Genomic DNA, 26304 nt, shown 5'->3' with positions numbered 1-26304 from the left:
CTCCACTACGATCAAATTCTAGACCCAGATAGTCAGGAACAGCTGTTGCCTCCTCTGCTGTTACAGTAGTCGAACACACGACTGACTTTCGTTGTATCGTGTACAGTGAGTGGCTGTGACCGGCTCTGTTGTGAGCGATTTTTGTTTATTCTCCATTGTTTCGTTGTTAGGGGTTTTCTGCCACAACCTCCCCCCATCCTGTCCCTCACTCCCTTCCTTCCCCTTCCACCCCCTCCCCTCCCCCACCCCCTCCACCCCTCTAAGCCCCATGCTCAGTACTTTGTATGCCGACAGAAATATCTCGTCTTTGGGGGAAAACACAGGAACATGTTTGTTGTTGTTGTCGTTGATGATACTTATACACATTTGCCCTGAGTTTTTGTTTGTGCATAGTATACAGATTACAGTTTTTGGTTGTATTCACGTGCACTTAAAATTTTTGTTAATGAAAATTTAGCTCTAGAGTTTTTTTTGTTTTTTGTTTTTTTTTGGTTTTGTTTACTCATATATACAGTCAGTTTTACATTTGTTGGAGTTGTGGTTTTGTTTATAAGAATTCGCTTTTAACAAGAGATACAGGATTTTTTTGTTTTGTTTTATTTAACCCCAGTTGTGGGAATGCGTTGTTGATGAATTATTTTACACAAAAAGAATCTCAGCTCTGTTTTTTGTTTGTTTGTTCAGTGAAATCATTGCTCAAAGCCTGTTTACAAGAAACAAACTCCTGCCTTTATGTTGTGTTATCATTTTGATTTTGCTGCCAGCTGCTTTAAAGTTGATCTTCATTTTTTTGGGAGTTTTCTTTGGTTTTCTGCTGTTTGAAGCAAAGTCTGTATTTTGTTTATTGTTTGGTGTCGTTTTGCTTTGCCATGTCAAAACTAGGCCTGTTGGTTTGCTCTGCTGGGCTCAGTGGCCGAGTGATTAAAGCGTTGGACTTTCAAGTCTGAGGGTCCCGGGTTCGAATCTCGGTAACGGTGTCTGGTGGGTAAAGGGTGGAGATTTTTCAGATGTCTCAGGTCAAGATACGTGCAGACCTGCTAGTGCTTGAACCCCCTTCACGTGTATACGCATGCGCAGAAGGTCAAATACGCATGTTAAAGATCCTGTAATCCATGTCTTGAGTTTGGTGGGTATGGAAACAAGAACATACCCAGCATGCACACCCCTGAAAATGGAGTATGGCTGTTTACATGGTGGGGGTAAACAAACAAAACGGTCATACACATAAAATGTTACACGTCGGTCTGAGTGTGTATGTGTACATGAATGAAACATGATTGAATGACACAGGAAACAAACGATGAGCACCCAATGGCAGCCGTCAGTTGGCTCTACCCAGGCAGGTAGCCTGTTGTGCAAATGACTCTGTGTTTGTAAAGCTCTTAGAGCTTGGTCTCCGACCGAGGATAAGCGCTATATAAGTATCCATATCATCATCTGTTTGGCTAAATTTCGCAGGGCTGACTTGGCTGGGTGTTTTATTATCGAGTTCGCTATGAAATTTTTGGAAAAAAAACAGCGCAAAAACTGACTGGCCGAGTTTGCATCAGTTTGACGTGGTAAAGTATATTTCACCAAGCAGGGAGTATGACTCAAACTCCTCCTGTTTGGTTGTGTTTTTTTGTTTTTTTTTGTTTTGTCCTGAACTTTACAGCTGCTTTAATCAAGCTGAAGGTCTTTTACCTTTGTTTTCTTGTGTTTTCTTTGGATCTGTTGCCAGTAATCTTTTAAAATGTATTTACCCCCAAAAACGGAGTATGGCTGCCTACATGGCGGGGTAAAAACGGTCATACATGTGAAAGCCCACTTGTACATACAAGTGAATGTGGGAGTTGCAGCCCACGAACGAAGAAGAAGAAGAAGAAGAAAAAATATATTCGTTTGAACATTGGTTTTTGATATGTTTTTGGGGGAAGTAATTCGCATTTAAGCTGCTTTACATTTTTTGTGTTTAACGCAGACTTTGGTTTTACTATGTTTTGAGGAAATTGTTGCTGTTTAAACTGCTTTACAAGTTTTGCGTTTAACGCAAGCTTCGGTTTTTTTGATATGTTTTGGGGAGTTGTTTTTGTTTAAGCTGCTTGACAGATTTTATGTTTAATGCAAACTTCGGTTTTTAATATCTTTTGGGGAGGTTTTTTTTTTTTGTTTTTTTTTTTCTTTTTGTTTCAGCTGTTTTTACAGTTTTGTGTTTAATGCAGACTAAAAGGATATATGTAATGTTATATAAATTTTATAATCTTTATATGTATAATATTATGTATAATCTTGTCAGAGGCAGAGGGTTGGGAGTTTTCTTGAGGGACTTGCACTTTAACTCCTTTCAAACCTAGAGAGCTTTTCTGCCATGTTAATGCAGAAAAAAAAAAAAAAAAAAACCTCAGAAAATAAGGGAGGGTGTGCAGACCGCTTTCATGGTAGATTTTTCGTTGCTCACCGAGCAAGAAGTAGGTCATAGGATATTTGTTTTTTGACTGGAAAAACAAAACTGCACGCAGGAAAAAATTTATAAAAAAAAAAGGGTGGTGCTGTAGTATAGCGACGCACTCTCCCTGAGGGGAGCAGCCCGAATTTTACACAGAGAAATCTGTTGTGATAAAAAAAACAACAAAAAAACAAATACTATACAAATATGACGATGTGGACAGCCCACCAACTTAACAGTTTGCACAACTTTTCAGCAGACTTTATAAATGGCTCAGTTAGAACACATAATGGCAGATACATGAAAAGAAACACGCTCAAAGAAGACTAAAGCAAAATAATCGGTGTAATTATAAAACCAAATATATCTGGTAAACTTGCAAAAACTAGTCACGGAAAATGTTCAGAATCCTTTTGTCAGAACAACAATTTCTACGACAAAATTTTAACCTTTCAGTGACCTGGAAGAAAAAAGGAAAAGGAGACGTGCATGCACATGCGGTTCTCACTAAAAAATAAACCAGGGAACCCCCGATGAAAATCTGACGAAAGGCGGGCCTGTACACCTTCCCTAATAATGCTGAAATTGACCCAGTGTTTCCTCCAAAGGGACATAAACATGTGGACACATACTGTGGAAGTTAATTCCCATGGCATGTGGTTTAAAAATGCGTTATCCAGGAATGTGGAAACGGTTTTAATGGAATGGTTTTTGACGCTCATGCATTGCTTGTGTGCTGGGTTGAATAGGTTAATCATTTTTGTCTTTGCCCTGGTTATTATTATTATTATTTATTATTTATTTCTTTTGGATTTGTTTGTTTTTAGGGGAGGGGATCCTCTCCTTATTCTTTTGTTTTTTTTCTTTTTTCGATTAATTTTTTTCAAGGTCAAGGTGAAAACACTGTCATCAGGTACGGATTGATAGTTTTTTTGTTTGTTTTTGTTTTTCATTTAGCCAGTTTGATTGATTAGGTTTTGTTGTTAACTTGTTATATTCTAGTCATTTGTTGTTTTTCTGAATTTTTTTTATATCCTTTTTTTTTTTTTTTTTTTTAATTTTTATTTCTCCCTACATCTTGCTTTGATTTTTTTTGTTTTTCTCTACTTTTGGTCCATGGTGATACGAGCAAGAGACAGGAGTATTTTGAACTGATCTCGAGATTGTGTGCATGTGTGTGTCAGAGAGAGTGTACATGTGTGTGTGTGTGTGTGTGTGTGTGTGTGTGTGTGTGTGTGTTTGTGTGTGTGTGTGAGTGCATGGATGTGTGTGTGACAGAGAGTTTGTGTGTGTGTGTGTGTGTGTGTTAGTGCGTGTGCGTGCGTGTGTGCATGCACGTTTTGTGCAGTTAGAGAGAACTTTTTTGCTGCGCAGTGTACATAACTGACTAGCATTTGTCCGTTTCCGTAACGTTGATTTTTCTTTCCCACCCCCCCCCCCCTCCACCCCACGACTCCAACACCCCAAACCCCACCCCACCCCACCCCTTAATAACGACCACAACCCCCCTCCACCCCCTATACACCCCCCCCCCAACCCCCTCCACCACCACCTCCATTCCCTTGTCAGTCAGGACTTGTGCAGAACTGAGAAATGAAGGAAGGAAGGAAGGATGACAGTCTTTGTTTCTTTGTTCGTTGCCAATGATCTGCACTGTGTGTGTGTGTGTGTGTGTGTGTGTGTGAGTGGTCAGTATCGGTCACTGGACTGGTTCTGCCACTTGAGTTTTATTAGAGTCATTTTATTACTAAGAAAGAAAGAAAAAAACAGAAACAAAAAAAACATTGTTTGTCGTTTTGGGGTTGGAGGGGTGTGGAGGGGGAGGGGGATGGAGGAGGGTGGGGGGCTTTTTTGTTTTTTTTTTTGTTTGTTTGTTGGTTTTTGTTTTTAATTCATGACGGGACTTTTTACTTAAAGCCTAGGGTTGGGCTTGGCTGTGTGTGTGTCGACCAGCATTTTATTACTGCATTTCATTCTTTCATTTGTTGGTTTGTTGGTTTATTTATTTATTTATTTATTGACTTCAAACTTTAAAAAAAAAAGAAAAAAAAAAGAAACAAACAAACAAAAACTGTGACTTGTTTGATTTCATGACAACCAAAGTTTAATAGAAGCTGAATATTATTTGGGGACTGTGTGTTGTGTGTTGTTGTTGAATGTGTGTGTGTGTGTGTGTGTGTGTGAGAGAGAGAGAGAGAGAGAGAGAGAGAGAGAGAGAGTGTGTGTGTGTGTGAACACTGGAGTACACACAACAACATTAGCCACAAGGATTTTCAAATACACATATGATATTGCATGTGCAGAAATCACACAAGCGTACATGTGTGTAATGGAAACTGTCAACTTGTCTAACAGAAAGTTTTAGCATTCATAGTATTCACACATATGTCATTATGTGCATGTCTGTGTGCACACTTACACGTACACACACAAGCTTGCACACGCACACACACACACACACCTATCCCCCAACCTCCTCACACGCATATTGTAAAAAAAACAACAACTGCACAGTGAATGATCAACATCTGTTATCAGGCACTCGCATATAATTTCTAGAATCAGGCATACAAATTCTGGTACTGGGGCACTCTTTTTAACTTCTGGTATGAGGCACTCAGTTGCAACTGCTGGTATTAGGCATTCAATTACAAATGCATTCACATGTACACTCATTGGGATACACTTCAAAAAACACACTTACAAATGCATGCACACACATACACACTTCACACACGCGCACACACACCCACATACTATCTTTCAAATACACATAACACACACACAAACACACACACACCAAAAAAAAAAAAAAAAAAAACCCAAAAAAACAACAATGGATCTGTACAATTTTTTTTCATTTCAAATGACAAGCTTTAATATTCAACATATCTCAGAAAAAAATAGATAAACGAACACACACATTATCTACACATGCTCACACAGATGCACACACTCAGACTATTAAGTCACCAAATTTTTGTTTGTTTTTTTGTTTTTGTTTGTTTTTTTTGTTTTTTATGCGTTCCTTTACACTTACCATCATATTTTTTTAAATAGGAATTTCTCCCTTTCAACTGACATCAAATTGGGTCACCACAAAATGCTTCATTCGCAAACACCCCACACTCGCCAATCCATAAACTGGAATTAAAAAAAAAAGTTCATTCTTTCCATACTCATATAAACTTAAGTATTTCTGAAGGTAAAATCCAAAGACTCATATTCAACTTTTAACTTGGAATACATGAGCAAAAAAAGAAGAAAAAAAGAGAGAAGAAAATAAAGCACCTCAAATCGACATGGATGTGGCATAACTTTATAACTTTACAGCTCGGCAACTTCCCCAGAAAGGTAACACTAAAGATTTGAACCTGAAAATATTTGCAGACAAAGCCTTTATCAATAATTACCCACACTGTAAAATAAACCCCAAAGTGCTAAATAAAGGATGACCCGCATGAGCTCTAAATCATTATGCTAATCAATATCGAATGACTAATTGCTTTAAATGAAATTAAACCAATTATGTAATCAATATCGAATGACTAACTGCTTTAAATGAAATTAAACCAATTATTATCACACCAAAGAAAATGCAAACCACTAAAACGTCCCTCAGAAACAGAAACTATCCTTGAAACAGAAAAAAACAACAAAACAAACACACACTAACTGGTTTCAAACCATCAACATATTGCTCCTCAATGATCCTATTATTGCTGCTGCTGAAGAGTTTCAGTTTCCCACAGAGGCGTTCAGGCAAATCCATATACACTAAACCACATCTGCTAGGCAGATGCCTGACCAGCAGCGTAACCCAACACGCTTAGTCAGGCCTTGAGTGCACGCATGTATATTTCTTCTTCTTCTGCGTTCACACGTATGTACACGAGTGGGCTTTTATGGGTATGACCGTTTTTACCCCGCCATGCAGGCAGCCATACTCCATTTTCGGGGGTGTGCATGCTGGGTATGTTCTTGTTTCCATAACCCACTGAACGCTGACATGGATTACAGGATCTTTAACGTGCGTATTTGATCTTCTGCTTGCATATACACACGAAGGGGGTTCAGGCACTAAGCAGGTCTGCACGTATGTTGACCTGGGAGATCGTAAAAATCTCCACCCTTTACCCACAAGGCGCCGTCACCGTGATTCGAACCCGGGACCCTCAGATTGACAGTCCAACGCTTTAACCACTCGGCTATTGCGCCCGTCGTGTATATTTCAATATTTGTGTACTTTCACCTGAGGACAACACTCTCGTTGCCATGGGTTTTTTTCCAGTGCGCCAAGCATGTGCGTGCTGCACACGGGACCTTGGTTTATCATCTCGTCCGAATGACCAGAATCTCAGCTGGATTTTCCAGTCAAACTTGGGAGAAAGGGCGAGAGCAGGATTTGAACTCCGACACTGTATTGTCAGATAAGCGTCTTAACCATTCTGCCACATTGCTCACCGAGGTTAAAAGACCCGTACTGAGTAACACAAACCAAGGCAGCTATTCTGTGACCCTAGAAATTTTCCCTGTGTGTGTGTGTGTGTGTGTGAGCGTGTGTGAGTATGAGTGTGTTTGCGTGTGTGCATGCGTGTGTGTGTGTGTGTGTGTATGTGTGTGCATGTGTGTGTTCGATGTGCAATGTGTGTCGCTATGTGACCTCTGACACAGGCTGCACCCCCAAAACCTGATGTCCAGTTTCACCAAAAGAAATACACACACCCACCAAAATCCAGGTGCAAAATACGTTCACTCACAGTCACACACGCATGTGCGCAAGAGCAGGTACGCACACATGCACGCACAAATGCACACAGGTATTGATACAAGACAATCGCACACATGCACGCATACTGCCATGCGTTACCATGCATGCTGACATATATACTAATATAGCACACACAGTCACAATCTTGCCTGCTGACACGCATAGCACACACAGCTGACTATCTTACCTGCTCACATGCATAGCACACACAGTCACAATCTCATCAATACAGATCTAAAACAAAAGAACCAGTCTTGTATAGACATTTCTGGAATTTGTGTAAACCACACATGTCTACATATACATGAAAAACAAGATACTGGACAGCGAAACAGGTACAGTAGTTGTGTTTGCTGTCAGTCTGAATGACTGAAAAATTCACGCCTTGTTCCCTGCTTTTGAGTTCTGATTGAGGAATGTTCTGAGCAAATAAACATTAAATAGAATATATATACATACATAGATACACACACACACACACACACACACACACACACACACATTAACCATAACTGAACAATACTCCCTCTCTCTACATACCTTCGTTGTCTACAATTATATATTTTGTTATACATATATACGCAGATGCCAACCCCTGTCAAGGGTTTGTAGGAACAATCAGGAAATTTGGTAAGAACATTCTGAATTTGGTAGGAACACTCGGTACTCTTGAGACACATCAGCAAACGGGCACAGACGCTATTTGACCGAGACGCAGCTTGATTCAGCCACGTTCTCTCTTGTCCAGGCCAACGATCAAGCTGATTGGTCCACTCAATGCTGCTTCAATGTAAACACGCACACGATTGGCTGAGCATCATCATGTGAGGCCAAGGTTAGTTGTGTCAATGTTTTCAGTGTCGGCAGATTCATGGGGGACTGTGGTTTGAGGGGACGTGGCGGCGGTCTCCACTCTGTCTGGCTCCGCGACTAAGCCATTATTGTCGGTTAGTAGGGGGCTTAGTAGGTGGTGTCCTAAATACGTTAAATCAGAACAGGCACCATTGAACACCACCGAAGTGACTCAGCAGCAGTGCAGGGTCTCCTCTGGTGTGTGGCCTCCTGGCGACCTAACATTAATGGTTCCGTGTGGACTGCCGACGCTGGAACCGCGACGGACGAACCCGGGTGTGGCCGTGTATGGGGGAATCTAAATGAGCGGTGTGGCAGTAATGCCACTGAAACGGTGCAGATGATGGGGCAGCAAAAAAAAAAAAAAAAAAAAAAAAAAGGTTAGTTGTGACTGCATCGGCATCATGATCGATAGGTCTAGAGCGTCAGGGTAATCCCAAATGTTACGACAGGAAAGAGCATGTGACCATGCTATGTAGTCGGAAAACGAACTGGTCAGAACATTTCTGACGTTGGCAAAACGTTGGAACAAAATGACTGAGCAAAATAAAATATGGCGAAATCATAACAGTTGGCATCTCTGTATATATATATATATATATATATATATATATATAACAAAACATAAAACCACTACTAAACAATAATCCCTCTCTATCACACACACACACACACACAGAGCATTAACTTTGCTCATTCTTCCCTTCTCAATACAATTTTTTTCTTCAAATTTCAAACTTTTTATACAAATAAAACCCCAGTGATGTGTGCATGAGTATGTGAGTGACCAAGCATGTGAGTGAGCGTGTGAGTGAGTGAGTGAGTGTGTGTGTGTGTGTGTGTGTGTGCGCGCGTGTGCGTGCGTGCGCACGCACGCATTGATCAATCAGATATAGTCAGTGTCCTTTTACATACTGTGGGCACGTTCACAATCATACATGCAATATGTATGTGTCTACATATCCTCACAGTCACACATGCAGCATATGTGTTCATATGCTCACAGTCACACATGCAATATGTGTGTTCATATGCTCACAGTGACACATGTAACATGTGCGTTCATATTCTCACAGTGACACATGCAGCGTGTGTGTTCATATTCTCACAGTGACACATGCAACATGTGCGTTCATATGCTCACAGTGACACATGCAACATGTGCGTTCATATTCTCACAGTGACACATGCAACATGTGCGTTCATATGCTCACAGTCACACATGCAACATGTGCGTTCATATGCTCACAGTGACACATGCAACATGTGCGTTCATATCCTCACAGTCACACATGCAACATGTGCGTTCATATGCTCACAGTGACACATGCAACATGTGCGTTCATATGCTCACAGTCACACATGTACGTGCATGCATGCTTGTGTGGTGGAGTCAGTAAAAAGACAGCATGACAACACAAACATGGCCAGTATTTGTATTTGTATTTCTTTTTTATCACAACAGATTTCTCTGTGTGAAATTCGGGCTGCTCTCCCCAGGGAGAGCGCGTCGCTATACTACAGTGCCATCCGCCCCTTTTTTTTTTTTTTTTCCTGTGTGCAGTTTTAATTGTTTTTCCTATCGAAGTGGATTTTTCTACTGAATTTTGCCAGGGACAACTCTTTTGTTGCCGTGGGTTCTTTTATGTGCGCTAAGTGCATGGTGCACACTGGACCTCGGTTTATCGTCTCATCCGAATGACTAGCATCCACTCAAGGTCTAGTGGAGGGGGAGAAAGTATAAGCGGCTGAGCCGTGATTCGAACCAGCGCGCTCAGATTCTCTCGCTTCCTAGGCAGACGCGTTACCTCTAGGCCATCACTCCACTAGAAATTTAAAGAAAAATAAACGCTAATAAAACATGGCCACTACAAAAATTAAACTATCACAGCAACACCTTTTCTACCACTAATCAACCAACGCAAGTCATCTACTCTAAAAAAAACTTTCACGCTAACCAACAGTAGCAATTCACACCACCAAACCCCAACACTCGATACATTCCAGAATCACTCCAAAACTACAACACAGTCAACTAGCCAACCCCCCTCCCCCCAAACCCCTCCCCCCAAAAATCCCATTAAAACTAAAAGAAAAAAAAACAAACCCTCACCCCAAATACTTGTTAACACATTTCTCACCAAGCAAAACCTTCAGAGTTGCTGCCCATGGAACAAACACTTTTTTGCCTGCACTTTCAGTTTCAGTTTCAGTAGCTCAAGGAGGCGTTACTGCGTTCGGACAAATCCATATACGCTACACCACATCTGCCAAGCAGATGCCTGACCAGCAGCATAACCCAACGCGCTTAGTCAGGCCTTAAGGGGGGGGGGGGGGGGGGGGGGGGGGGGGGGGGGGGGGGGGGAAGAAAAGGTGAATAAATAGTAGATAAGCTTACATAAATAAATAAATAAATAAATAATTATTAAAAAAAAAAGAAAAAGAAAAAAAAAGGTAGTAGTAATAATTTTAAAAAAAAAGAAGAAAAAAAAGGTAGTAGTAATAATTATTTAAAAAAAAAAAAAAAAAAAAAAAAAAAGCCTGCAGAAAGTGAAGAACACTGCAGGTTGAGCAATGCAGAAATCAGATCGCTGCGCCGTAATTTCAAAACGAAGCTCTGAACGCTTGAATTTTACAGCAAGTTCAGAGAGTACTTTCCCCCTTGACACTATCACACGGCAAAGTCCTACCATCCTTCGTTGTTCTACGGCAAGAGCTCAAACCAAAAAAAGCAGTAACCACAACTGGCAATTTGTTGACTGCCGTCCACACTTCAGTTCAGTTTCTCAAGGGGGCGCCACTGACTGCGTTCAGACTAATCCATACAAATAAATAAATAAATAATAAATAAATATATATACATATATGTGCTACACAACATCTGCTAAACAGACGCCTGACCAGCAACGTGACCCGATGCCCTTTGTCAGGCCTAGAAATTAATTATAAGCAAATAAAATAAATGAACAAGTAAAATAAATGAATAAATAAATAATAATAATTTCTAAAAATTTTTTTAAAAATGTCCATGGGAGGAATGTCGTGGTACTACAGACAATTTGTTAGTCACATGTTTTGTCAGACCTAAAAACAAGCGAATAAACAAAGAAAGTAAAACAAAATAAATGGACAATAATACCAGATAATATTAATGATGACAATAACAACAATAATAAAAGGTCCATACAAGAGAAATTTCATGGGGACCTACAATGCTTGACCAGCCATAGCCCAGCGCACATTGTCAGGCCCAAAAGTACATAAATAAATCAATGAATTAAATAAAGTGAACTAACTAAATGAATAAATAAAGTGAACTAACTAAATGAATAATAATAACAATAACAATAATATATAATAATAAGGATAATAATAATAATAATAATGAACAATACACACGGGAAGAAATTTCATAAGGGGAACCAAAACAATTTCTTGGATCGCCGTCAGAAACAGCGTTAGTTAACCAATCAAATCAACACCCTAACACACACAAACACAAATCCACACCATCTGTCCCCCCCCCCCCCCAAAAAAACAAGGCACTCACACGCCACACATCGCATAAAAACACGTCACGTAAAGTAGCGCCAAACAACGTACATCACCACACACGTCACCACCATACCAACAACCAAAATGATCTTGTCCTGCGACGTCCTCCGCTCGATCAGACGCATCACCGTACCACTCAACCCCAGGGTGTTGGCCATGTCGAGGACCTTCCGATGAACACCCTTCAGCGTCCCTCTCTGGTCGCGCAGGCCTTGCAGAATGCTGGCGCCGGAGTCTAGCAGGTCGTCCATGCGGGAGTGAGCCTCCGTCATCTTGGTGTGGTGCTGCAGGGCCGGGTCGATGAAGATGGAGGTGGCGTGGTCGTTGGTGGTGAAGGTTCGGCTGAGGAGAGCCTCGCGCTCCTGCTCCTCATGGGCTCTCATGTACCTGTCGGAGCAGGATTTTTTTTTTTTTTTTTTTTGGTTTTGTTTTGTTTTGTTGTTGTTGTTGTTGGTTTTTGTTTTTGTTTGGTTGTGGTGTGGGGTGGGGGTTGGGTGGGGGGAGGTAAGGTGAGTACTACAGGTGTTTTCAATGATGATAATATTAATAATGATAATAAATAATAATCATAATATCAAATATGGAGGAAGGTGAGTACAAGTGTTCTTTTTTTAAAATAAATGTAACACTGATGATAAACACTACTACTACTACTAATCAAAATAATGATAATAATAATGACAGTACTACTACTATCACTACTACTACTACTAATGATAACAACAAGAGAAAAAGGACAGACAGACAGACACTGAAAAATATCTTTTTAAAAACAGTGCAACATCGCTCATGGCTCACACACTCCTCTCTCACCTCACTCCCATGATAAAATTTAAGATACAAGAGAGGGATAGAGACAGAGAGAGACAGAGACAGAGACTGATAGGTTGACAGAGGCAGACAGAGAAAGCCACAGAGAAAGAGAGATTCAAGATTCAAGATGGTTTATTCAATTAAGGCCATAGCTCCATATGAATAGGGGGTAATAACAGAGTTTTACATGTGTCATTACAATTGGTAATATAAACAAACAAACCAACAACCCAAAACCACCACCACCACCAAACCAACACAAACTGAGAAAGCACACCTTTTATGCTGGAGGTTCCTAAGGGCTGCTTGAACTTGCTGGCAATCGTATTTCAACTGGTCCACCCTCATCTTGGCGTTGGCACGGCGAGTGACTGGCTCCTTGGTGACCAGAATGTCCAGACGTTCACAGTTACTGATGATGTGGTCCAAATGGGCTTGAACTTCGGCCTCAACTTTAGGAGCAGCGTCTTCTCTCGTTCTTTCTAACCGTCCCAGTTCTCTGCCGACATCTTGAACCAGCTTATTCGTTTGGTGATACAATGCCTCCATGCTGAGTGAAGAACTGGTGGACAATTTTGAACAAATAAACGGGTTGTTTGTGTGTTTTCCAATGATACCACACTCACCAGCTCGTAGCAGACGTGTTCATTGCGATGTCATACACTTCCCTTGTGATGTGTGCACCGAAGGGAGATAACTGAAAATTTTGTGTTTAACGTCATCACCACCACAAGATCGTTTCGAAATCGTTGATCAAACACGTTTTCACGTGTAACTATTTATTGTATTTCACGCCACTCGTCCCTATGAGTTTCATTTAGGTAAACTAATCTGCCTGAGTCATATTTTGAGTCCTTCAACAGAAATGTGTCAGCCGATAAATTTAGGACTACCCATATTAGGAAATAAGGGAACCACAATTGATGACGTCACGAGGAATCCACACCATCGCTTCCGACAAGAAAGGCGTGTTTTCAAGCAGACGACCAGTGGCATAACTGACTTTATATCCTTTCCCGTTCAGCAATGCAGGTAATACATTTTTAGTTCTTCACATACTGAAGCAAAGTTATTATATACAATTCTTACAGTCTTTTGTGATATTTATTTTCGATAAAACCGATGATCGCAGAGTTATGTTATCTCTCTGGGTATGTTCCTTCACTTCCTATGTGAATTACCATCTTATATCAATTGGCTGATGGTTCTGAAAATAAATGTTGTTCGAAGAATCGAAGAGATGAAGAAATAAACAAAGTATCAGTTCTGCAGATTCGTCGATATGTTGTTGTTGGCCGTCTGCGCTTGAGATGAACAAAACAGCACACACACACACACGACACAGCGAACTTGATTTGGGGTATTTTGTCCATGCAGCCCACGTGTGTGTGTGTGTGTGTTACTGTGTGTGTTACTCTGTGTGTGTGTGTGTGTGTGTGTGTGTGTGATGAAAAGGGATATTATTTCTTTACAAAAATGGGTAAAAACCAACAGCCCCCCACCCCCACACACAAAAGAACACACAGACACAGACACACATACACACGAATTTCACACAGAGAAATCTGTTGTGATAAAAAGAAATACACACACACACACACACACACACACACACACACACACACAGCCAGCCAGCATTTCTGGCTGTGTGCACATTTTGATCGTAAGAGAAAAAATAATTGACAACGAATTATGTGCACTGGTCTGAAAGGATCCAAATGCAGATACGGAGTGGAATGACGCCCTGCGTCGCCACAACATCATCCCCCAGAAGGAGCGAGAAGTCACAGAGGATGACATCATCAACATGGTGGAGCAGACAGTTCAGCAGAAACAGTCAGGTCAGTCTGTTTGTTTTTTGGTTTTTTTTTTCAATTGTCAAAAAGCTGTTTATTAACAGGCATTGCATCAATCAGTGGTTGTTCTAAACTTTTACTAAAATTCAGCCACACAGTATCAGTATCAGTATCAGTATCAGTAGCTCAAGGAGATAAGATAAGAATAACTTTATTATCTCCAACTGGAGAAATTTGGTCAGGTGCATTATCACAACATAGACAAGTAAACAACATGGGGACCATAACTGTAAAAGTCAACAACAGCTTTTACAAATATTACGAAGATACAAATGTAAAAAATATCACATATACCGTTTCATACATACATCCACACACTGCAGGTAATAACTAGTATTCTTAATGTAAAAACAGAAAGAATTAAGAAACATTATTTGAATATAATTATAAACATAGCCTACTATACTGCACATTGATTATAATAGACGGATAAGATAAGAATAAAGATAAATTGCGGAAAACCGCAACCAGATAATCAGCACACACCTGCACCCACCCACTCCACACATGCGGATTACTTGATTAAACAAGAGTAATAAACATGTGTTCTCAAATAAAAGGCGTCACTGCATTCGGTCAAATCCATATACGCTACACCACATCTGCCAAGCAGATGCCTGACCAGCAGTGTAACCCAACGCGCTTTGTCAGGCCTTGAGAAAAAAAAAAAAATCCCACACAAATATTTGGTAATAAGCATCTTGACCAAGACCAGAAATGAATTTAAAGATCCTGTAATTAATAATAATGTACATAGTACCGTTATCTTCATGTCTGTACCAGTCTTGCAAAAACTGGTATTTTAAACAATGCATATCTTGTGTGTGTGTGTGTGTTGTGTCGCTGTTGTGCTGTGTTATAAAATTCTCTTGCACTGTGTAGCATTTTATTGTATTGTAGTGTAGTATTGAAGAAAAGTCGACACTATTATGTTGTGTTGTAATTTGTATTGTGTAGTGTTGTATTGTATTGTAAAATTGTATTGTGTAGCGTTGTAGTCTATTGAAGAAAAGTCAACACTGTATTGTATTGTAAAAATTTTATATTGTATTGTGTAGCATTGTATTGTACTTGTAGTAGTAGTGTAGTGTAGTGTATTGAAGAAAAGTCAACACTACAAGTATAATGAATTTTGTTGTATTGCAGTTGTATTGTAATTGCTTTGTTTTGTTTTGTATTGTATTTGTATTATATTAAAGAAAAGTCGATGCTGTATTGTACTTTAATTGTATTGCACAGCATTGCATTGCATTGTATTGTATTTGTATTGTATTGCATTGAAGACAAGTCAGCACTGAATTGTATTGTATTCTGTTGTATTCTATTGTATTATATTATGTTGTATTACTTTTTGTCACTACAGATTTCTCTGTGTGATTTCGCTGCTGTCTCTGGGGAGAATGCGTTTCCATAGTGCAGTGCCACTCAGTGTGTGTGTGTGTGTGTGTGTGTGTGTGTGTGCGCACATGCATAACACATGAGTGTGTGAATGTTTTTTACATTTGAGTTTAGTTGTACTTGGAAGTCCTGTGTTGTGAAATGCATGGGCGCATATGCTTGGTTTGTATTTGGTGATCATGTATGTGCATGTGTGTCTTACATGTATGTACATGTGAATTTATTGTGTCTAATTCCTTTTTTTTTTCTTTTTAAAAATTCATAACGTTTCTTGTAAAGCACACAGAGCTCTTAACTCACTCCGGATGATAGAACCTTTAGCGTTCCAGAAGTACGGCGGAACGCTATAGCGGTTTCAACAATTAAAAATTTGTCCACGTTTTCCTCGTGGGGTAGTATAAAAATTGCAGCTACACCAGGCATTGCGAACATGTCAAGGGTTGAATGGAAAGTTTCTTTGTAAGGTTTCCGTGACTATACACTCGCTGGCTAGCCTTTGAGCAAACTGGATCACGACAGTGGCTTTTTACTGCTGTTGAAGTGATTGAAATGCTTCAAACTGAAGGTCGATGTCGAATATAGTATCTGCAGTGAAGAAGGTACTGACAGTGACTCAGCTTCTGAGGGCTGTGAAGAGAGGGAGGGAGGTGGGTGTACACACAACGTTAGAAGAGGGGTCAGTGGGTCAAGTACAGGGAGTTTCATTCAGTTACTTTGTGTTCTGTATTTTTTGTGATTTTTTTCCTAACCCTAACAAATGGGTCGTCTGCAGGGGAAAGCAAGGGAGAAAACTATTCGTCCAGAGTGAGTTAAACTATATGAAGGGAGTCGTTATGTGGAAATGTTCCACGATGGTGATGACGGTGATAATGATGATGAGCTGATGATGGTATTGGTGATGGTGATAATAATGATGATGATGATGATAATGATGATTCTCAGGTAAAGACCTGGGGGAAATGACGCTGGAGGAGTTAGATGAGAACGAAGATGGCATCGACGAAGAGGAGGAACGACTCTTTGAGCAATACAGGTACAGTGGCATAAGCCTTTGTAAAAACTGTAAGTGTGTTGGTTCGATTCTGATAGAAGAGAGAGGGGAGTTATGCAGATAGAAGAGAGAGGGGAGTTATGCAAGGGGGATATAGGATCAACTAATCATGCACTCACTCACTCTCTCCTCACATCAATAGCAGGGCCACATGGAGTGGTTTTTATAGAGTGTTTACTTTACAATACAGCACACAGTAAAAAGATCATCCTACACCTAAAGCAGCACCTATAAGCAGCACGGTAAAATTCACCCTAAACCTAAAGCAGCACCTATAAGCAGCACGGTAAAATTCACCCTAAACCTAAAGCAGCACCTATAAGCAGCACGGTAAAATTCACCCTAAACCTAAAGCAGCACACCTGGAACACAAACACACAACCAAAACCAAGGTCAGATAAAATCTCAAATATCTGGACATCACTGACATAAAAGGCCTATACCCTCTCAGCACCTTTCATCACATGTCCACCAGTAAGCACTACTCTCACACAAAGATCTATGTGAGGTACAAGCTTCATCAAGCTTACCTGCCACCAGCAGTGACATACAAATTACCATACTGTGTACAAAACATACCACTGACCAATACAACCCTGTGTTCCAACTCATGTTAACAACCCATCATTCAATTAAACTGTGTGTTGCCATTTCCAAACAAAATCTCTTTGCCTTCACAAAGTGTCCAACTGACACAAGTACATGTAAGGAAATTATTACTTCCAACATATCTCTGGTAAACAGCAATGTGCAACAACATTGCACTGACCCTCAATGCTCTCATAGTTTACCAACTCATTAATCACATTAAAATATGCTTTCCCACTGTGTCTGAACAAAGTAAACCACTAACACAAAGCACAACTCCTACACATGTTACCACAACTACCAACAATCAAACATGTGTTCCACAACACTTGCTGTTACCCCAATGTGCACACGCACACACACATGAAAAACCCTCAGCACACACAGACATTGTGTTAGTCTATAGATCTGTTCAGTTCACACTGAACCAACACCACCTACTATATACAAAACAAGTAATACATCAAAAATACAGAACAAGATATCTGTAACCGAACAGAAGGGGGGGGGGGGGGGATCAAAAGATTTAGGCCAGTACTTCTCTCAGTGGGTAGCTTTCACACATTAACCCCTTTTCTTTCCACAAGCCACAAGATCAACTTAAACTGGCTGTCCACTGACATAAAACATAGTTTCCCAACACAACTAAGTTATCAACATAACATAAAACCATTACAAGTTGTGTACTCACAGCCTAACAGGGATTTCCTTGCTCCTCACATCACGGATCAGTCAGTCACCCTGTGTCAGTCAGTTCTTCTGGGAGACAGCTGAGAACTGGCTGTGCTGACTGGTTTTATCCCTTCCCCCAACATACTGTGCAAGCTACAACACTCCCCAATTGGATGAACCAAAGTAACCAATCTTGGCTGGTCTTGGAGTTGAGAGACTGATTGACATATCCGCTATCCCTATGTTGGTTTCCTCTTTCAACGCAGTTTGATCTGATTCGCCAACAAAACCTGCTTGTGTATACACATGGTGACGCCAAGTCTAACATTTAACGTCACAAAGAGAAAGGGGGGGGGGGGGGGGGGGGGTTGAGGAAGACACAACATCAGAGCATCATGCCGACCGGGTCGAGGATAGATTTTGCATAAATTCCCCCTAGCTTCATCCCGAAGTCCTGCCATCCACCTCACCTGCGTTCGTGGAGGGGGAGATGGGGAACGACTTGAAAGACAGGCCGCCACACGGAACGTTCCGCTCAGCACGGGATTGAGGCAGACATCACGTAACTGCACGTATTCCTATAGCTGGGGCGGGGTGACGCTGCGTCGCTGACCAAAGAGGGCCGACTAGGGAGTAGGGGTGAGGAGGGAGGGTGGCGCGGGTGTCGGCGCAACCTCAAAGACTGGGCTTTGGAATGAGTGGGAAGGGAGATAAGAAGGAGGGGTGGGGAGGGGGGAGGGGACAGAGTGTGGGTGGTGGGGGTGACACTGCTGGCACACTATAACACCTTTTTGGATGAGGAATTTTTCTGGTCTTTCTTTCCTGCCTACATGATCCATCTCACATCTCACCTTCACCTATCCCATAACCCAATGGAGGGTCATCACTCACAGCACCAAAGATGATTTCCAGACCAGTTCTCTCAATCTGCTCCTGCCTCTCGCAGCTCTCTGTGAATCTGGGGAATTCAGTTCTGTCCATTCTTTGATGTTGTCCTGCCACTTTTTTTTTTTTTTTTTCCTCCCTCTCTTCCTACTGCCTGGTACGGTGCCCTGCAGAATGGTGTTTGGGAGCAAAAACTCTCCTCCGCAGCAGATTCCGAAGAGGCTGGGTCACCCTGAACGGAGGCTACCAGGCACACCAGGATCCCATCAGGACACTGGAGAGGAGAGACCAGACTACCATCTACCGCCTTCGCACAGGACACTGCGGCCTCCGAGCACACCTGAAGAGGATTGGAGTGGCAGCCACATCCCTATGTGATTGCGGCCAGGCTGACCAGACCCCATCCCATATTCTCCAAGACTGCCCCCTGTATGAGAAGATGCGGCAGCAGTCCTGGCCTGGGGGTGCTGACCTCAACACCAAGCTCTGGGGGACGGCAGCCGATCTTCACCGGACGTCCAAGTTTGTGGCATCCCTCGGACTTCGACCCTGACTGCGTAGCTGTCGAACGCAAAAGAAAGAAAGAAAGAAAGGTGTTTGGGAGCCTGTTGGATCTTGTGACGTGTCTGTACCTTTTGAGCTTCCTTCTCATGAGAACAGTTAGGTCACTGTGGGGTCCAATGGCTTGGGTGGTCTTCTGTGGGACCTCAGGTGTTCGTGATGTGCTCAGTGTGGGAGATGCCTTGTAGCTTTCGGAACTCTCTCTCTTCTCAGTTCTCTTCAAAGTCTCTTCCTCTACCTTCCCCCCCCCCCAACCCCCCCTCACCTCCAACCCACCCTTCCCCCACATTTTTGTTGATGGTGGTGGTGGTTATTCCCTGTGTCACCCATCTGCTTGTCTGTCAGCATTTCATCGTCACTGTTATTGTAATTGTTATTATTGTTATTGTTGTTGTTCTTGTTGTTGTTACTATTACTGCTGTTGTCAGTTTCATCATCTTCATCATCACCACCATCATTATCATCATTATTATCGTCATGATCATCATAACCGTTGTCGTCATCGTCACCAACATAATCACCATCATCGTTACCGTCACCATTTGCCATCGTCATCAGCAGCATCATAATCATCATTGCCATCGTCATTGCCAGCATCTAAATCATCATCACTATCATCACCTTCATCATTTTCATCATCATTGCCATCGTTGAAATCATCATCACTATCATCACCTTCATCACCACCACCATCACCATCATCATCATTGCCATTGCTATCACCATCACCATATCATTATCATCTTCATCATCGCCATCACAGTTACCACCACCATTATCGCCATCATCATCATCACTATCGTTATCATTGCCATTGGCATCATCATCACCATCATCATCATCATTATCATCATCATCATCATCGTTATCACCACTATCATCACCACCACCATAATCATAACCATCACATACGTCACCCTCATCACCATCATCATCACCATCGGCATCATTGCCACCAACATCTTTACCACCACCATCACCACCACCACCATTATCACCACCACCACCACCACCACCACCACCATCATCATCATCATCATCATCACCTCTATCATCTTCATTGCCATCATCACCATCACCATCACCATCACCACCACCACCACCATCCTCACTTTCATCATCTTTATGTTATCATTGCCATTATCATCATCGCTGTCACCACCAGCACCAGCACCACCATCACCACCATCACCATCACCATCACCACCATCCACAATTTCATCATCTTTATGCTATCATTGCCATTATCATCATTGCTATCACCACCACCACCACCATCACCACCGCCACCACCATCACCACCACCGCCACCACCATCACCACCACCACTACCACCATCACTACCACCGCCACCACCATCACCATCACCATCACCACCACCACCACCACCACCATCACTACCATCGCCACCACCACCACCATCACCATCACCACCACCATCACCATTACCACCACCACCACCACCACCATCACTACCATCGCCACCACCACCACCATCACCATCACCACCACCATCACCATCACCACCACCATCACCATCACCACCATCACCACCACCACCACCACCATCAACACCACCATCACCACCACCACCACCATCACCACCATCACCACCACCACCACCACCATCCACAATTTCATCATTTTTATGCTGTCATTGCCATTATCATCATCGCTATCACCACCACCATCACCATCACCACCACCACCACCAACCACCATCATCACCATCACCACCACCATCACAACCACCACCACCACAACCATCACCACCACCATCACCACCACCACCACCACCAGCACCATCACCATCACCACCACCACCATCACCATCACCACCATCACCACCACCACCACAACCACCACCATCACCACCACCACCACCACCCACCACCCATGCTAAGATCATCACCGGACGATGTGTGTGTGTGTCGGCAGACGTCAGCGCATGGCGGAGATGATGGCCAAACAGAGCCGTGCCCGGTTCGGAGAGGTTCAGGAGATCTCCAAGGCCGACTGGGTGCGTGAGGTCAACCAGGCCGGGGAGGGCGTGTGGGTCATCGTCCACGTCTACAAACAGGGGTCAGTGCTGAGAGTGAGAGAGGGAGTAGGAGAGAGAGAGAGAGAAGAGAGAGGGAGAGAGAGAGAGGGAGACTGAGACTGAGATATTTTATTCATTAAAGGCCTTGGACCCATTATGTGGGACAGAGAGAGAGACAGAGAGGGAGAGAGAGAGAGACAGAGAGAGGGAGAGAGTGACAGAGTGAGAGGGAGAGAGAGACAGTGAGAGAGAGAGAGAGCTTCAGATTCAGATGGTTTATTCACTTTAGGCCGAGGGCCCTTATGAAGGGGAATGTGAACAGACAATAATCATAATACCAGATATTTACATAAAGATTAAAACAGTGCAACTACGGGTATATCAGGTTAATCAGGAACATTAAGAAGTAAGTATACCCCTATATGTAAAGGCTTTGTAGGAAAACATAGACAAATTTCGCACAACAGAGAACACAGAGAGTGAGAGAGAGAGAGAGAGAGAGAGAGAGAGAGACAGAGTGGTGTAGGTCGTCTTCGACGCCTACAAACAGGGGTCATTGTGTGTGGGTGAGTATGTGATGATATATTATATGGATACCTGTATATAGACTTTAATTACACATACTTAAATGTGGCCCACTAGTGCGGACTCCGGCAGGGGTCTGATTCCTGTCCTGTGCAAACTGCTACCCCCTGCCTGTGCGGAGAAAACGAAAGTAGCTACGGCCGATAACCTCCCGGAAGTAGGTTACCTCCCCTCTGTATCCCTGACGAGCGAAAGTGAGAGCTGGTGGGTTGGAGTGGAGTGGCGAGAAGATAGGACCGGGTGTCTTGAGCGACAGGTGTGTGTGTGTGTGTGTGTCTGTGCGTGTCCAGCATCCCCCTCTGCAGTCTGGTGAACCAGTACCTCAGCAACCTAGCCCGTAAGTTCCCGGAGACCAAGTTCCTGAAGAGTGTGTCGTCCGTGTGCATCCCCAACTACCCCGACAAGAATCTGCCGACCATCTTCGTCTACTTCGAGAACGATCTGAAGAAGCAGTTTGTGGGGCCTCTGGCCTTTGGGGGGATGAACCTGAAACAGGATGGTGAGTGGTGTTTGTTTGTGTGTGTGGGGTGGCGCATGGGGGGAGGGGGTGTTGGTGGGTTTGTGTGTGTGTGTGTGTGTGTGTGTGTGTGTGAAGAAGCAGTTTGTGGGGCCTCTGGCCTTTGGGGAGATGAACCTGAAACATGATGGTGAGTGGTGTTTTGTTTGTGTGTGTGGGGTGGCGCGTGGGGAGGGAGTGTTGGTGTGTTTGCGTGTGTGTGTGTTTAGGTTAGTGGTTTTTTTGGTGTGTGTTTGTGGGTGTGTTTTTTTTGTGGTGTGTGTGTGTGTGTGTGTTAGTGGTTTTTTGTGTGTGTGTTGGTGTTTTTTTGTGTGGTGTATGTGTGTGTGTGTTGCTGTTGTTGGTTTGTTTGTATGTGTGTGTGTGTGTGTGTGTGTGTGTGTGTTGGTGTTGTTGGTTTGTGTGTGTGTGTGTGTGTGTGTGTCTGTGTGTATTTGTGTGTGTGTGTGTGTGTATGTGTTGGTGTGTATGTTAGTGTTTTTTGTTTTTGTTTTTTTTTGTTTTTGTTTTGTGTGTGTGTGTGTGTGTGTGTGTGTGTGTGTGTGTGTGTGTGTGTGTGTGTGTGAAGAAGCAGTTTGTGGGGCCTCTGGCCTTTGGGGGGATGAACCTGAAACAGGATGGTGAGTGGTGTTTTGTTTGTGTGTGTGGGGGGTGGCGCGTGGGGAGGGGGTGTTGGTGTGTTTGCGTGTGTGTGTGTAGGTTAGTGTTTTTTTTGGTGTGTGTTTGTGGGTGTGTTTTTTTTGGTGGTGTGTGTGTGTGTGTGTGTGTGTGTTAGTGGTTTTTTGTGTGTGTGTTGGTGTTTTTTTTGTGTGTGGTGTTGTGTGTGTGCGTGCGTGCGTGCGTGCGTGTGTGTGTGTGTGTGTGTTGGTGTTGTTGGTGTGTGTGTGTGTGTGTTGGTGTGTATGTTAGTGGTTTTTTTTGTGTGTGTTGGTGGTTTTTTTTTGTTTTTTGTGTGTGGTGTGTGTGTGTTGGTGTTGTTGGTTTGTGTGTGTGTGTGTGTGTTGGTGTGTATCGTAGTGGTTTTTTTGTGTGTGTCTGTGCTGGTGTTTTTTTTGTGTGGTGTGTGTGTGTTGGTGTTGTTGGTGTGTGTGTGTGTGTGAAGAAGCAGTTTGTGGGGCCTCTGGCCTTTGGGGGGATGAACCTGAAACAAGATGGTGAGTGGTGTTTGTTTGTGTGTGTGGGGTGGCGCGTGGGGAGGGGGTGTTGGTGGGTTTGTGTGTGTGTGTGTGTTGGTGTGTATGTGTTGGTGTGTATGTTAGTGGGTTTTTTTGTGTGTGTGTGTGTGTGTTGGTGTTGTTGGTTTGTGTGTGTGTGTGTGTTATTGTGTGTGTTAGTGGTTTTTGTGTGTGTGTCTGTGTTGGTGTTTTTTTGTGTGTGGTGTATGTGTGTGTGTGTTGGTGTTGTTGGTGTGTGTGTGTGTGTGTGTGTGTGTGTGTGTGTGTGTGTGTGTGGTTTTTTTTTGTGTGGTGTGTGTGTGTGTGTGTTGGTGTTTTGTGTGTGTGTGTGTGTGTTTGTGTGTTGGTGTGTATGTTAGTGCTTTTGTGTGTGTGTGTTGGTGTTTTGTGTGTGTGTGTGTGTAGTTTGCAGGGCTCTTTGCCTTGGGAGGGGATGAATCTCAAACAGGATGGTGTGTGTGTGTGTGTGTGTGAGTTGGTGTGTGTGCCTGTGTTGGTGTTTTTTTTTGTATTTTTTTGTGGTGTGTGTGTGTGTGTGTGTGTGTGTGTGTGTGTGTGTATGTATATTCATGGTTCGTGTTTTTTTGTGTGTGTGTGTGTGTGTGTGCTTTGACCACCTAGCCGTCGCTTTGCCCATCGTGGCATCACACAGCTTGAGAGCTGCAACGCTTTCTTCCGCTGGTTCCAGAGCTGGAGTGGAAGCTGAGCAAGGCTGGCGCGATGAGCACAGAACTGGAGGAACCAGTGAAGCCTGAAATCCGTGACGTCATGGAGAGCTCCATACGAAGCAGTGCGGTGAACCACGACGACAGCGACAGCGATGGGTACTAGGACTGGGGCGTTAGTGGGTGTGGTGGTAGGGGTTATGATGACAGCGACAGCGATGGGTACTAGGACTGGGGCATTAGTGGGTGTGGTGGTAGGGGTTATGACGACAGCGACAGCGATGGGTACTAGGACTGGGGCATTAGTGGGTGTGGTGGTAGGGGTTATGATGACAGCGAGAGCGATGGGTACTAGGACTGGGACGTGGTGGGTGTGGTGGTAGGGGTTATGATGACAGCGAGAGTGATGGGTACTAGGACTGGGACGTGGTGGGTGTGGTGGTAGGGGTTATGACGACAGCGACAGCGATGGGTACTAGGACTGGGACGTGGTGGGTGTGGTGGTAGGGGTTATGACGACAGCGACAGCGATGGGTACTAGGACTGGGGCGTGGTGGGTGTGGTGGTAGGGGTTATGACGACAGCGACAGCGATGGGTACTAGGACTGGGGCGTGGTGGGTGTGGTGGTAGGGGTTATGACGACAGCGACAGCGATGGGTACTAGGACTGGGGCGTTAGTGGGTGTGGTGGTAGGGGTTATGACGACAGTGACAGTGATGGGTACTAGGACTGGGGCGTGGTGGGTGTGGTGGTAGGGGTTATGATGACAGCGAGAGTGATGGATATTATTAGGAATGGGGAGTTAGTGGGTGTGGGTGGGGTGGTGTATGATGATAGTGGTAGCGAAGGATATTAGGACTGGGGTGAGGATGGGGGTGGAGCGCGGGGGGAGGGGTGGGGGGGGACGGGCGGGGGGGGGGCGGCGGAATGGTGACAGTGGTAGTGATGGATATTAGGACTGGGGTGTGGGTGTGGTGTGTGTGGATGGAGTGGGGGGGGGGGGTGTTGAAGAGTATTGAGCGTATGAGGAGAGCGATAGTGATGGATGTTTGGACTGGGAGGGGGTGGGGGGGGTGCAGTGGGGGGGTGGGGGGGTATGACAACAGCACTGCAGTGAAGGGGTGGGAGTGTGTGTTGGGGGGGGGGGGGTATGATGACAGTGGTAGTGATGGATATTAGGAGGAGGGGAGGGGTGGGGTGGGGATGACGGTGGGGGGGGGGGGGGGGGGTGAAAAGAGGAGTAGGAGTAAGAAGATAGTGATAGTGATGAATATCAGGGCAACAGTTATTGCAACGATAATTGAGACTGGGGTGTGAGGGTGGGGGATAAAAGAGGGTAATAGCGGGGAACTGGGTGGGGATCGCATATGTTGCTTGTTTGCATCTTAACACGCACCGTTTTACGTGAGACTGTGCGTTCGATGGATTGAGTGGTGTGAATGAAATACGTGTGTTGTGTAATTTGAAAATGTGTTCATTTGGATTGGTTTTTTTTTTTTTTTTTTTTTTCAAATTATTTTTTATACAAGTGAATGAATATTCTATTTAAAAGCGATGCTATGGTTCCTAGCGTTGCAATATGATCATGTTGATTACAACCTTCAAAGGAAATGGCTTGAGGTGGAGTTTTATTAACGATAATTCGCTGAAGCCTTTCATTAATCAAGGTGAAGTTGTTCGGGACTTGGGTGTCTTGGTTCAGTGAAAGTTGAGTCCGGGCGCCATATTCAAGAGAACATTGTGCCAGAGGGTAAATGTGTGCCTGCAGGTAACCTGCCGGAGGCAAGGCAAACTGCCTGAGGGCAGGGGTTTATCCGGTATTCAGGAACAGCAAGAGCCTACCTGCGGGTCTACGAACCCGAAGCAATTTTTTTTTTTTTTTTTTTTGTGCTG

At 43.4% G+C, this 26304-nt stretch overlaps 2 protein-coding genes across 2 annotated transcripts; one reads left to right on the top strand and one right to left on the bottom strand.

The window, feature by feature from the left end:
• Positions 1 to 10571: 10571 nt before the first annotated feature.
• LOC143277187 (Golgi SNAP receptor complex member 2-like) lies at positions 10572 to 13070 on the bottom strand. The gene is made up of 2 exons (XM_076581964.1): positions 12694 to 13070; positions 10572 to 11990 (listed from the first exon to the last, which is right to left on the bottom strand). Exons 1-2 carry the CDS (start codon positions 12963 to 12965, stop codon positions 11624 to 11626), a joined length of 639 nt encoding a protein of 212 aa, XP_076438079.1. The 5' UTR covers positions 12966 to 13070; the 3' UTR covers positions 10572 to 11623.
• Positions 13071 to 13298: 228 nt separating this feature from the next.
• Positions 13299 to 25239, top strand: LOC143277186 (phosducin-like protein 3). The gene is made up of 7 exons (XM_076581963.1): positions 13299 to 13448; positions 14128 to 14257; positions 16613 to 16703; positions 21366 to 21509; positions 22344 to 22552; positions 24434 to 24617; positions 24803 to 25239. Exons 1-6 carry the CDS (start codon positions 13443 to 13445, stop codon positions 24574 to 24576), a joined length of 723 nt encoding a protein of 240 aa, XP_076438078.1. The 5' UTR covers positions 13299 to 13442; the 3' UTR covers positions 24577 to 24617; positions 24803 to 25239.
• Positions 25240 to 26304: the final 1065 nt, after the last annotated feature.

Source organism: Babylonia areolata, chromosome 33, assembly GCF_041734735.1.
Source record: "Babylonia areolata isolate BAREFJ2019XMU chromosome 33, ASM4173473v1, whole genome shotgun sequence".
Taxonomy (NCBI): domain Eukaryota; kingdom Metazoa; phylum Mollusca; class Gastropoda; order Neogastropoda; family Buccinidae; genus Babylonia; species Babylonia areolata.
This window is presented reverse-complemented; position numbering and strand designations above follow the sequence as displayed.

Excerpts from the sequence above, each read along its gene's own strand:
- LOC143277187 (XM_076581964.1), bottom strand. The coding sequence starts at position 12,965 with ATGGAGGCATTGTATCACCAAACGAATAAGCTGGTTCAAGATGTCGGC. Across the intron at positions 11,991-12,693 it reads AGGAACCTCCAGCATAAAAG|GTACATGAGAGCCCATGAGG; the intron begins GTGTGCTTTCTC and ends CTGCTCCGACAG.
- LOC143277186 (XM_076581963.1), top strand. Across the intron at positions 14,258-16,612 it reads AGTTCAGCAGAAACAGTCAG|GTAAAGACCTGGGGGAAATG; the intron begins GTCAGTCTGTTT and ends GATGATTCTCAG. Across the intron at positions 21,510-22,343 it reads GTCCACGTCTACAAACAGGG|CATCCCCCTCTGCAGTCTGG; the intron begins GTCAGTGCTGAG and ends GTGCGTGTCCAG.